A 14,351-nucleotide genomic window follows, 5' to 3' on the forward strand; every position below is an offset into this window, starting at 1 on the left:
AAACAAAGTGGCCTACTCTGACTACACTACACTGACTCTATTTATGATTAGACCTTTAAAATTACACAACGGATTTTGATAAGATTTTCCAAATAGATAGAGTGATTCGAGAGAAAGGTATAAGGTTGAGGTTTGTATTTAAAACATGGACAAGAGAAACAGTGATCATTTCAGAAGTTTCTAACGTGATATGGTAATTACACAAATTTTGCAGTACATTTAGTACCAGCATTGCACCCGCGCGAAGACGGGGGGGGGGGGAGGGTCGCTAGCAATTAATACAAATTAAACTCACATGAGTATGATGTGTCAGATCATCCTCCCAGTTATTGATCTGATCAGCGAGAGCTGCAAGTCTACCATACTTCTTTCCACCACCTTTCGGTTTAGGAGCCTCTCCGACTGGAGGTGGGGTTGCCAATGTGAACTCCTGCTCAGTTCGATGAATCGGTGAAGATAAATCAGGCTTATCTGAAAATAAAATACCATGATGTAATAATTAATTTTAATTGTAATGCAATGATATTGAGATAACTTTCGAAAATGATTGATATAAATATTAATTACTAGTTGTCGCCCCCTAATTATTCAGAGGATTTTATCAAGGGTGCAACTATTAGGTATAGAAAAGTAGCCTACATCTTTCTCACATTCCTTGAGGTTTAAGATTGTGTCATACCAAATTTCATTAAATTTTTTTCAGTGTTTTAGCCACAAGGTGTAAAGGATAGGCAAAGAGTTCGCATTTATAATAATAATACATTCTTTTTACTAGTATACGCTCTTAATAATTGAAGTCATCATATACAGCATCCTAACAGTGTTATCTAATAACACTATCTACAGAGGAAGCTTTAAAAGTTCATTGTGACATCACAGTGAACTTCAAAGAATTAAAAAAAAATACAATACTCTACAATGCTGAACTGCTTAAATAAAAATGATTAAAAATAGAATATTAATAAGGTCAATGCAAGTTGTATTGTATTTTGTATGACACAATACATCCACAATTCTTGTATAAATATTCTCCTTATTATATTTTTACTTTACTGCATTAAAAACAAAGAGCCTTCTAAATTATATTAAGCATTCATTGCATTTTAAAATATTGTATTTCATGTTTATCACTGACTATTAATACTTTCTGTTCAACTGTTTCCTTTTGATGCATACATATACTTATGCACAATGTACATTTAATTACAACACAATATTTAATTTATCACTACAGTTTATATTTCTAAAGAGAATTAAGTACTCACACTTTCAAATTAATTTAATCAATATTGAAGCTTAGAAATTTGTAACTGATTGCTGAAAGAAAAACTATCACTAGTTTCGAAACGACAAAAGAATCTGTGAAAGACGTTCTTTTGCAAGAATTTATACTTATTATTATAAAGAACAAAAAGAGAAACTTACCGGAATACAAATTGCCGAGTCGGTCCAGTCTAGATTTGAAATTGTGACGTAGTACCGTCTTCTCTGTCTTATCATCTGCCATCTCGATAGCTTTCTTCTCTATTGTTGTATCATCTGCAACGTTACAATTAACTCCTTAAAATAGCTCCAATATACATGAACACTTAAAACAATTCAAGCTATTATTTAAAGTTTTCATTTACGCACAAGACAAATAAAATACTATGAGTATTATAGTTGAACTTACAAAAAATATATATAAACTTTTTTAAAGAACTTGATATTGTCTTTGGTGACCACAGAAAGGAAGTGATTGTCAAGGGTCTTGTAAGTTATTATTTATGTTAATTGAATAAACAACATTTGTTAATGCTTCCCAAGAATGCTATCTATATGTGACTAATATGCAAAATGGTTGGACAGGAAAAACATTAATGTTGTTGACCTTTTGTTTATGCATAGACAGATTAATTTTTAAATAGGTAATTTTTGGTATAATTACCCATTCTTTAACATGTTTACATAGGTAAATAGTTATCATTAAAACAAACAATACAATACAATAAACAAATTAAATCACAAAAAGTATACTGTAAAATTTAATTGAATGTAATTTTAATAAATACTTTTTTCTATTGAATTAAATATTAAAAATATTGTGGAGTTCCAATCATTATATTTAGTATTTAAGAGTGATATATAGATGAATATACAGAAAGTATTGTTTATATTGCAAAAAATATTTCGAAATGTGAACAGTAAGGTGATGTTAGAGTTAAGAGATTAAGAGACTAGTGTATATATACGTTATACATATGTTAACACTAGTTGACCTGCAAGAAATTTATAATATTGGACTCCTGAAATACTAAAGAATGATGCCTATTTTCTTCTCAAACTATCAACATACTGAATATCAAGTAAATAGCTAACAATTTCAATTTGAAGAGGTAACAGACAATTACTTTTGCATTTTTAATATTAGTAGGAATGTATTGTGTAGGATGACTTATGGTTAAAGTCCTACAACAATGGTTTCCACTAGGAATCAATGTTTTGAATTTAATCAAAATAAATTAACATTTTTATAGGACAACTAGCTATCTGCCCCAACTTTGTCCATGTGGAATAAGATTTTTATTTACTTCTGTAGTGCAAAGACACCGTCTGGTTCTTCTACTTACAACATTTAAAGGGATGCAAATATTCAAAACAAATCATTTACTTCCAATGATTTAGGGAGGTTTATTATTTTTGTTCATAAAAGATTTATATACCATCATTAAAAAACAAAAAAACATTTTTTTTATAAGAATGACAAAATAAAATTTTGACCTAGCTACTTAGTAATTTTAGTTACTTTGTACATGGGGAAAACTAAAGATTCCATGTTAATATTATACAAAATACATGGCATATGCAATAAATCTCATTTATCAGAAATTAATACTTTAAAATTCAATTAAGTATGAAGAAAAGTGAATCTACATAACTTTGCCAAATCAAAGTCAAAACAAATATATTTTCACATTTCATAAATTAAGGTACACATATATAAAACAATTGAAGTGGATAAATAAAGAAAATACATGTACAAGCCATACATGTATTTTCTTTATCTTGGTTTCACTTGAAAATGATTGAAAGTTATTGTTACAATACACTCTACGCAATGATCAAAATTACTTTAAACTTTGCTGTTAAAGCTCAGCTTTAGTTTTGCTAGTAAGTGTAATGAAGCCTTACCTTCTATTTCTTGAATGACAACATTATTCCCTCTTTCAGCTGTTGTATCATAAACAATGCTGATTGGGGCATCTCTCTCCTCAACTTGTACTTCAATTTGAATGTCGTTCCTATGAGAAATGTTTATTTCCACCGACACATCCGAATTCCGACGATTGAGACTGCTTCGTTTGGGACTCTTGAACTCTTTTTTAGTGACCACGATATCATTGCGAGCCCTTTGTGGCGTCGCTACTAATGTTTGATCAGATTTTTGTATTACTTTCTTTATTACAGGCGCATCGTAATTATTTGGTTCCTTTAAGGACTTTTTCGGCGACGAATTTGAATCCCTTGTGTTTTTTATCGGTGATTTAATTGGTGACGCCTGATTTTTAATAATGTTTTCTGTCAACGGTTTCCGTTTTGGAACAGATTGTCCCGAATTAGCCAGTTTCTGGTCGATTTTTTCTTGCCTCGCACGCGCTCTCTCTAACATACGCTGTAATGGATAGTTAATAACTTTATCAGTTATCATTTATATAAAATTTCAAGTTGCGACGACGGTTAAGGAAACTTGATCCAAACCTACCTGAGTGAAAGGATCCATATTTTTATATTAAATGCGTTTAAAATGAAATACACAATATCACTCATAAACCATAACTCCACTGTAATATTAATAATCTCAGAACAATACTAAATAAAAATCACAAAGTTATTTAATAAGACAAATTCCAACACAAATTCATCCGTTGAAACTGAAAGTTTGACATTATCAACAAACCGAAATTTTTGAATTAACTCGATACTCTATGGATAGAAGATATGCGGGAGGGAGCAGAGCGTAACTTAACTGTATCATAGACACTGAAAGTCTATATGTAACAAAATAATACAAACGTTTGTCATTGAAATTACATTATTGCTTTATTTTTTTTTTAATCTTACATACTTTTATGAATTAAATTTAAAAATTTAGTAACTAGTAAGTAATGTATTAATTTACTCTATATCGTATTAAAAATATATGTTTGAGAATGTTGTAAATATTTAATTTGAAAACAAAAAGTGATCTATTTTTGTGACTTTATTCACATGCTTTTTGATAGTTATTTGTCACCAATTTTCCACTTAATTCAATTTCACACGTAACTACAATTATTTCATAACGAGCAATACAAAATGAAACAGTATTGCTCTTACGTTAAATCAGGCGTTTTATCAACTTATGGATTATAATATTATTTTATTAGAAAATTTAGTTAATAATTCTTATCATTTGATGATTTTAGAGACATAAGATTTCGTCTCTATATTTTATTATGCATAATAAAAAAATATTTGAGTTTAGTTTAATTTCGTATCAACATGAGAAAGAATTCCGATTTTATTTTCATCTTATTTTCAAAATAGGCCAGCATCGTGGTTTATTTTATTTATAATTTTAACTGACTCATATAAGTCAAGACTTAGGACACACAGTCTTAGCGAATACAAAATATAAGGGACCTAATTATAGTGATATAGGTATAAAGAGCGCAAAACGTTGCCTCATGGCTCATCAGAACCAGTATTGCAAGGACATTCATACAGAGCAGTTGTGAATAAAAACCTCTAAGGAAAATTAAACAATGGGTGAGTGTATTTGTATAAAGGTTTTTTTATAAAACTATGCTTGAAATGTCAATTACGAGCTTTCAATTAAAAAAAAAGGATTTCGTTGCCTATACGTATATCTTAGACAATTTACTGTTTTTTTTTATTTTAACAAGTACCTATTGTATATATTCAAATATGATAATATTAATACCTAAATATAAGTAAGATTTTTTTTAATTTGTTTACTTGATAAATAAGACACTCATTTAATATCATTAAGCTTATTCTTGGATATTTTATTAATCTTAATTATTTTCGCGTATATTTTCTCAATTAGATCGATTTTGAAGAATTATTATAATAAATAATCATTCATAACATAATAATTATAAAATGGATTTAAAACATGAAGTAAATTAGTAATTCATATATTTCACTAGATATTTATATATATTTTTTAATTTAACATTGTCATAAGATTTACTATTTTAATATTTTTTTTATTTATTATTTAATGACATAACATCACTTAAGTTTTTTGGCATTGCCTAATATTTGCTTTAAAAAAATATGATGTATACAGAACTAGAATCTGACTGGCTAATTAGAAAACTGGTCTTAGCGGTTATTACACCGCTTGGCGATTTTGACGAGTAAAAAGGAAAGAAATAGTACAGCCATGCCTTTTACTAACAATTTATATCACATTTGTTATTAAAAAAAAAAAGATTACATAATAAATAGAACACAATATTACATAATTTACATATTAGGAAATCAACGATCGCGTACCTATTATAAGAAGTAAAAAGGTAATATAAAAATGATTTATTGATAAACTTTCTCAATTGTGAAGAATCACATACAAATTAATAATTTTATTAATTGCAACACTCGGTATATTTAAAATAGTTGTTTTTTTTTTTAATTTATATTAGGTAGGTAGATGTTTAGTGGACCATTTAATGGTATGTAGACATTGCCACTAAAATAATAATCATTCCTTACATCATCAACCCACCACCTTGATAGCTACGGTGTAATGTACTAAGTGTACTTTTACTCAACAAAATTAGTAAATACTAATAGTCGCCCGCACTCGTATTTTATAATATTGGTTGTCATATGTCAGGCAAAAAAGTAGCCTATGTTGTTTCATGGAGTTCAAGTTTGCTTCATATCAAATTTCATCAAATTCGGTTAAGCGGTTTGGTCGTGAAAGAACGACATACAGACAGACTGAGTTACTTTCACATTTATATATAATATTAATATAGATTACTGGCGCTAGTATCCTTAAATGAGTATGCACAGAGACCTACCACCAAGTAAAGTAATTCGGAATGTATAAATGTTACCTTAGTCATGTAATTCCCTTAATCCTATTTAGGTATTGCGTCATGACATATTATAAGAGTCAATTGTAATCCAAGTTCATTACCGGAGAACACAATTTCCTTTTGTTTTGTAACTCTATAAGTACAAGTGATCATTGCGGTCTAAGAACTCATGATGTGTGCTTTATAATAAGAATAATTTAATACTGTTATTATTGTGTTTTTTTAATATTATTTAGTAGTTGATATTGAGGTAACACTTTATTTTTTTGTTGCCAGTCTACAATAATAACTTTTTTTTTAAGTTTAACACTTTCGAAGTCGGGAAGAGCATCTAGTGAAAAAAAATTAAATATTGTTCTTTGAATTATTTATAATTAATTGTAGAAATATAAAAAAAATAGATACTTTTAAATTGATTCTTTAACTTTCATACTGTATTTAAATAACATAGTCGGCAATAAAATTGGTGGAAAAGAGTAACGATTAAGTTTTTCGTCAGGTGCTTATCTAGAATCTAGTTTCTAAGCCAAAGACAGGTTTAAATTTAATTATACTCAATTAACATGACGACTCAAAAGTTAATAAACCTACTTAAATAAAAAATATTTTGATAATGATTTAGGATGTTTTTGGCCGCATGTGTAGGTACATGTGGTATGGAATATCAGATTATAAAAAAAGTATTGTTTTTTTTTTAATTTTTTGAGCATAGTTCCAGTTGATTGCCTGTCCTGTTATAAAAAAAAAAATTACCAAAATACATCAGACGAAGTTACCCAAGATCGATGATGAATTATTACACATATTTGTCATCATTCATCATGATGCCATTCCCGAAAAATTTGAAGTGAAGGTTATTAATCAATAGATATGGATAGATAGATAAAAACCTGATTCATCAAAACTAGTTGCGAGCTGTGTCGTTACATTCATGGTGGCGGCAAGCGGCGACTTCACTTGGCGAGGTGGTCACGTTTTTAAAATTATTGTCCGAATACGGCAATATGCATAGAGAAATCGTATTTAATTTATTTGCTCTTTTATCTATGTACACATCAAAAATGTTTTTATATGCACTTGGTTTGCTCAGGGTTACATTATTTTTTACAATACGCAGGTGTAACCAAATATTTGGCACTTATTAGGTCAAATATTGAGAAACAATTGCAATGTAAGAGAGGGCAATAAAGTACGAGCTCTTAAACTTTGAAATGGTCTTAATAATTTTATGGATAAAAAAAATAAAATACATTGTATCATAGACGAATTTTTGTTTTTTTTTTTTTACATCACCTATATCTAAATTAAAATTGTTAGAAATCACCAATTCCTTATTGTCAAAGGACCAACTTTAAGACAACATTTATCATATATTTTTTAAGAAAATATGTGACATAAAACCGTTTTTCAAACTTACGTACTAGTGTCAATTTAAATACAATAAAAACCATATAACTTTTAAACGTGCTAGAATCGAGATCAGAAATTTGCATTCTGCGGCTGTATGAACTAACCACTGTATCAAGGAAAAGCCGTAAAGAAATGACTAATACACATACCTACATACTATGAACAACATTGTATTTCTGCATTCTGCCACAATAATAATCTCTGACCTTATGTTATCTTGATTATGTCATTTCGGGTCATTCAAATTGACCTCCTTTCATTTTATTTCATAAACGTTATTGCTTAGGGGTTCCCCCCTGTCATTAATAATTAATATTGTTTACTTATAATTCAATTTATGCAATTAACCGATATTCTTCGACGCAAACAACTACTTAACCGAAATACTTAGAATGGGAACATTAATGGTCATTAACATATATATACATATATTTGTATATTTTAATATGACGTCATAATGGCTTAGTTCCAATGCAACCATTCAGTTACGTCTCTCTCTATACCTTCACCTTTAATAATCCTCTCATAATCCAATGGAACGGTAAATTAGATACGGTCAGAGGGGTTCAGGCGCATAATCAATGGCCTTTCGTGCTATCGGAGGCACGGCAGTTTATACACTAACATTTTCCAGGCTTCAGGCCGTTACTGAGCTTGAAAATCAAAGTTTTTTCATCAATTCGACCTGTACTAGGATGTACCCAGGATTTCAGGGTATATGGCTATATGTGAAGTGTAAACACAAGAACAACGAGGCCTTTAATGGAACTGTACTAGGATATATCCAGGATTTCTGGGTATACTTATATGCATAACCACTAGACCAATGCGACCTGCAATCGAAGTTATAATTAGCTATAGTTTAAATATAAATATAGGTGAGAGACATACAATTATCATATGACATTAATGTCTTTGTTAGGAACATAATAGATATTGTATAGTAAAATAAGGATTAGTCAGAAATGTATTATGTGTTTAAAATAACAAGTGACAAAAGCTCTAACAATTATTACACGCTATTACTCAAGATATTAAATATATTAATTTGGTGATGGCTAAACTTTGTCAATGGGGCGTTTTTTTGGGTATAAATATAGTTACGTGTTGATAATTAGAAAGCAAGCTCAATTGGCACTTCGGAAATATTTTTATCTAATTCATTTTTATAATTATATTATTATGAGAGCTTGTTTTACCTGTTATTCTGACCGCTTTACTTACATATTTATGAACTAAAATGCGTGTATATGTCTACAAGCTCCAGAGCTCATAACCTCGGTTTAACCGCGGTTTCCCGCACTTTGTTTAAAAAAAGAGAGTTTTTTTTTTTTTAAATATTGAACAACATCACATTCATTAATCTGATCCCAATGTAAGTAGCTAAAGCACTTGTGTTATGGACAATCAGAAGTAACGACGGTACCACAAACACCCAAACCCAAGACAGCACAGATAAATAAAATTTTAACAAAAAGAAAAACCGACTTCAAACAAAACACTATTTTAAAACAAATGAATATGCACGAAAAAGTAATAAAAATAATTGCGTATTCAACATATTTTTTAGAGTCTTCCTAAGTTAAATGAAATGAAAAATATTAGACTACTTAAAAGTCGATTAACGATTATATCATGTAGTTATAGTTATTGGTATATTTGGAGCCGGTGTCAGCCACGGTGCCCTTGCCCCAACAATCAAAAGAAAGAAGCGATACGAGCCCCTTGATTGATCCAGTATATTATTGTGTAAAAGGTAATTTGTAAAAAACATATTTGTTAAAGTATTCTCGTATTGTTTTTTTGATAGATATACTGTAGGGTTTTATTGGCTGACACCGACTCCAAATATAACAATAATTATAACTACATAATATAATCGTTAATCGACTTTGATGCGGATTTTGATGCGGTTTTTTTTAAAAGACAGTGTGATTCAAGGGGAAGGTTTTTGTATATAATACATGAACAATATAGTAAAGAAACACTGATAATTTTAGAAGTTTGCGATGTGATGTCGTATATAAACAAATTCTGTAGTATATTTAGTATCAGTATTGCACCCGTGCGAAGCCGGGGTGGGTAGATAGTTGATTATAATATTCGACTATGATAATTTCATAAACATAACCACATTACGGAAGGTGACTCAAATATCCAAATAACCTATAAATAAAAGATTCGACCGAGTATCGCTAACGTGCTCCTCAGAATTGTTCCGTTCCCTTCCGTTCCGTTACTTTGTAATGGATCCTGTGCTCAGAACCTTACCAAACTTTCACCAAATAACCCTTGAAGTATATATTTTATAATAAAAAAAGAATTATCAAAATTGGTTAACGTGATTTTCAGTTATTCACCTATTTGTCGCGCATATACATAATGCAAATTTAAGACTTATGTCGTTTTCACATGGATACCATCGTCGGAAAAAAAAATAAAAAAAATGGGACCCCACGGGAAGCACTACCTTTCAAACAAAAAAAAAATTATCAAAATCGGTCCACCCAGTGAAAAGTTATGAGGTAACAAACATAAAAAAAAAAAAAAAAAAAAAAAAAAAAAAAAAAAAAAAAAAAAAAAAAAATAAAATTTTAACAAAAAGAAAAACCGACTTCAAACAAAACACTATTTTAAAACAAATGAATATGCACGAAAAAGTAAAAAAAATAATTGCGTATTCAACGTATTTTTTAGAGTCTTCCTAAGTTAAATGAAATGAAAAATATTAGACTACTTAAAAGTCGATTAACGATTATATCATGTAGTTATAGTTATTGGTATATTTGGAGCCGGTGTCAGCCACGGTGCCCTTGCCCCAACAATCAAAAGAAAGAAGCGATACGAGCCCCTTGATTGATCCAGTATATTATTGTGTAAAAGGTAATTTGTAAAAAACATATTTGTTAAAGTAAGTATTCTCGTATTGTTTTTTGATAGATATACTGTAGGGTTTTATTGGCTGACACCGACTCCAAATATAACAATAATTATAACTACATGATATAATCGTTAATCGACTTTTAAGTAGTCTAATATTTTTCATTTCATTTAACTTAGGAAGACTCTAAAAAATACGTTGAATACGCAATTATTTTTTTTACTTTTTCGTGCATATTCATTTGTTTTAAAATAGTGTTTTGTTTGAAGTCGGTTTTTCTTTTTGTTAAAATTTTATTTATTTTTTGATTTTAAGTGAAGCTGATGTTGACTAACTAATTTTTTTTAATATGGATAGATTAAGCGTTCCGTTTATATGAGTCAGAAACTACTTCGAGGACAATTTCAAAGGAAACTTGCGAATAAAGCAAAAATAGACTTTCGAAAATGCGGATTTAATACATCACGCGGCGTAAACTACAAGGATCCCTCGAAAGAGCTGTAATCGAACTCAGCAAAAAAACTTTGAAAAAGACCAACTATATTTCGTCATCATATGACATCACATCACATACACAAAATTTGATTAAAGATAGTAAGAAATTCTGCCCCATATCGCACCCTAACTGCGAGCCGTATAGGAGTTCCATCACTACATAGTATAAAACAAAGTCGCTTTCTCTGTCCCTATATCTTTAAATCTACGCAACGGATTTTGATGCGGTTTTTTTTAAAAGATAGTGTGATTCAAGGGGAAGGTTTGTGTATGTAATACATGAACAATATAGTAAAGAAACACTGATAATTTTAGAAGTTTGCGATGTGATGTCGTATATAAACAAATTCTGTAGTATATTTAGTATCAGTATTGCACCCGTGCGAAGCCGGGGTGGGTAGCTAGTTGATTATAATATTCGACTATGATAATTACATAAACATAACCACATTACGGAAGGTGACTCAAATATCCAAATAACCTATAAATAAAAGATTCGACCGAGTATCGCTAACGTGCTCCTCAGAATTGTTCCGTTCCCTTCCGTTCCGTTACTTTGTCATGGATCCTGTGCTCAGAACCTTACCAAACTTTCACCAAATTACCCTTGAAGTATATATTTTATAATAAAAAAAGAATTATCAAAATTCGTTAACGTGATTTTCAGTTATTCACCTATTTGTCGCGCATATACATAATGCAAATTTAAAACTTATGTCGTTTTCACATGGATACCATCATCGGAAAAAAAAATAAAAAAAATGGGACCCCACGGGAAGCACTACCTTTCAAACAAAAAAAAAATTATCAAAATCGGTCCACCCAGTAAAAAGTTATGAGGTAACAAACATAAAAAAAAAAAAAAAAAAAAAAAAAAAAAAAAATACAGACGAATTGATAACCTCCTCCTTTTGGAAGTCGGTTGAAAAATCAAATACAGACGAATTGATAACCTCCTCCTTTTGGAAGTCGGTTGAAAACTAATGAACTTCGTCTACATCGACTCGTCCGGGAATCGAACCCGGGACCTCGGAGTGGTGTACCCATGATAACCGGTGTACACACAACTTGACCACAGAGGTCATTAAGGAAACCTACAATTGCAGATATACACATCGGAGCAGCGCTGGGAAATAATTACTTCTACTGGTTATTACTTTAAGGAAAAAAATAACATCTCGAATTTATTATTCATTTCGATATTGAACATATCTCTTAAATATACGGCTACTATTAGTATCGTAATATTTAGGATTTTTTTTCCGACGCCAAAAAAGGAAATTATCATTGACGTTGTAATGCTTACTTTTGTTATATTTGAAGGGACATTTTGTTTTGAAAGAACAAATTTATTTCGGTTATTTTATCTGGTTATATTAGTAGTCTGGTATACTACCAATACTACTACTACTACTACTACTAATATTTTATTAATTTTCAGGTTCAACGACAATAGCGCTGGCCATTTTCGCCGTGATCTTCATCATAGGCAGCACGGAGGCCGGTAAATTGAAAAATAATAGAATTTTTTTTCGTAGTACTTATTGATTTTTACAGTTGAAATATGGTAACTTTGCTCAAGGCGGCCGACTAATAAATTGAAAAATAAGGGTTTTTTTTTTAATTTGTAATTTATTTTCACAAATATAGATGTCAATTAAATTATAGATTCAAATGTCCCATGAATATTTGTATACAACATGGAACATGATGATTAAGATGATTTGTGCTTTATTGGTCAACTCTTTTTTCAGCAGTCCGAATTTTAATATAGGAATAATTATAATATATTGGAAACATATCTAAATATGTAAATATGTAAGTCTCTTATCACTCGTTATCACTCTTTATCGCACGCGTTATAGGGATTGGTTGTCATTTTTGAGCCAAAAAAGTATGTCCTATGTCTTGCCTTAAAGTTCAAGTTTGCTTCACACCAAATTTCATCGAAGTCGGTTCAGTGGTTTGGTAGTGAATGAGTGAATGAGCGATATATAGACAGACCGGGCTACTTTCACGTTTATAGAATTAGTTTAGATTCAAAGTCCCCTTTATAACGGTTTCTAGACCAATGTATTATACAACACTAATAATAATAACGTGTTTCTCTTTATGTTTCCGATTTCAGCTACAGGCAGCTGCCCCCTACCATCTAAAATCTACGGCTGCAGCCCGAAATGTACGCAGACATATGACTGTGGCAATGGTAAGGTGTGCTGCCCGAATTCCTGCAACGCGAAATCCTGCGTAGATCTTGCAGCTGTCGGTGGTGCTAACAATGGGAAGGACAAGTATTCTCAGTGTAAGCATGCTATTAAGTTGTATTTTAACCATACATTGAAGTTAGAAATAAACACTAAATTAAACAAAAGAAGTGCTTTTCACCAAGTCCATTATTCTACTTTCAAAATCAGTCTATTAGTAGTGGCCTCTTAAAATAAACAAGCTAGACTAGAGGTGCCCACTTGAGTATCAGAGATCGTCTTATTAGACTGGATTTCGACCTAGAACACCATCAACATCAGAAAAATATATAAAATATGTATGTACATTTAAGTAATAAAAGTGTAGCCAAGTGTAGTCAGCGATTCAGAAATATAAATGACTTAAGCAACGCCAATCAACGCCATCTATCGGTGGTTACTTGCACTTAAATAATAAATAATAATTTTTCGTTTATTTTAGCCGGTGGTGCTGGTGTATACTGCAACAATCAGAAATGCAGTCCTTTCGAAGTCTGCAAACTTGATCCATCTACCAAAAGAATGAAATGCATGCGTGCTTGAAATAAATAATTACATATTCGTTTAGACTTAAGACAAATTCATTTTTATTAGAAATTATAATTGATACTTTTATTATGCTTGTATGAACACATTTAAGGAATTTTACCGCGAGGACTATTGAAATTTAAAACATAATTAAATCATAAACACCTTAAATATTTAGAATACATAAAAGCAGGATTAATTACTTCATATAACTTATATTATCGTTCAGATTATCAATTCTTCCACGATTAATAGAGCATATTAGTCAAATTTTATTGTTTATAACAAATAAACAAAACTCTATTACTACCATGACTTATAATTAAATTAAATCATTTGTTTATTGGTTTATAGTAAAAAATAATAAGTGTCCAAGATGGCGGTTTTTCGTTACATTGTCAAAATTTTGAATATGGAATTTAACGATATAGCTGAAATCGATTAATTGAATAACCTTAGTTATGATTAATTGTAAAAATAAATATAATTATTTTTGTATTCGATTGTCTTAATTGAATCAAATCCAATACAAAATTATTTTTTTACTTAAAACATTTCGATCGTAGTAAACATATTATGATACTCATTTTGTATTTTTGTATATTTAAAACCAATAAATATTTTATAAATTGCTTGTTTCGTTACTCATTTATTTTTACATGTGTAAATTATAAATATATATTAAACAATATTCTTTTAAAA

General features: G+C 30.0%; 2 protein-coding genes across 2 annotated transcripts in view; one reads left to right on the forward strand and one right to left on the reverse strand.

Moving 5' to 3' along the window:
* The window catches only part of LOC124540015 (anillin-like), a 66,357-nt gene extending 62,418 nt beyond the window's left edge, over nucleotides 1–3,939 (reverse strand). Inside the window, exons 1-4 of the mRNA XM_047117414.1 lie at nucleotides 3,743–3,939; nucleotides 3,172–3,652; nucleotides 1,426–1,539; nucleotides 296–471 (exon numbers count right to left, since the gene is read on the reverse strand). Of these exons, the coding sequence (XP_046973370.1) occupies nucleotides 296–471; nucleotides 1,426–1,539; nucleotides 3,172–3,652; nucleotides 3,743–3,760 (789 nt within the window). The 5' untranslated portion in view covers nucleotides 3,761–3,939. The remainder of the gene's footprint in view (nucleotides 1–295; nucleotides 472–1,425; nucleotides 1,540–3,171; nucleotides 3,653–3,742) is intronic.
* Nucleotides 3,940–4,689: 750 nt separating this feature from the next.
* On the forward strand, nucleotides 4,690–14,281 carry LOC124540275. The gene is made up of 4 exons (XM_047117743.1): nucleotides 4,690–4,788; nucleotides 12,320–12,382; nucleotides 13,007–13,180; nucleotides 13,564–14,281. Exons 1-4 carry the CDS (start codon nucleotides 4,785–4,787, stop codon nucleotides 13,662–13,664), a joined length of 342 nt encoding a protein of 113 aa, XP_046973699.1. The 5' UTR covers nucleotides 4,690–4,784; the 3' UTR covers nucleotides 13,665–14,281.
* The last annotated feature ends 70 nt before the right edge of the window (nucleotides 14,282–14,351 follow it).

The sequence above is a fragment of the Vanessa cardui genome, chromosome 24 (assembly GCF_905220365.1).
Source record: "Vanessa cardui chromosome 24, ilVanCard2.1, whole genome shotgun sequence".
NCBI lineage: Eukaryota > Metazoa > Arthropoda > Insecta > Lepidoptera > Nymphalidae > Vanessa > Vanessa cardui.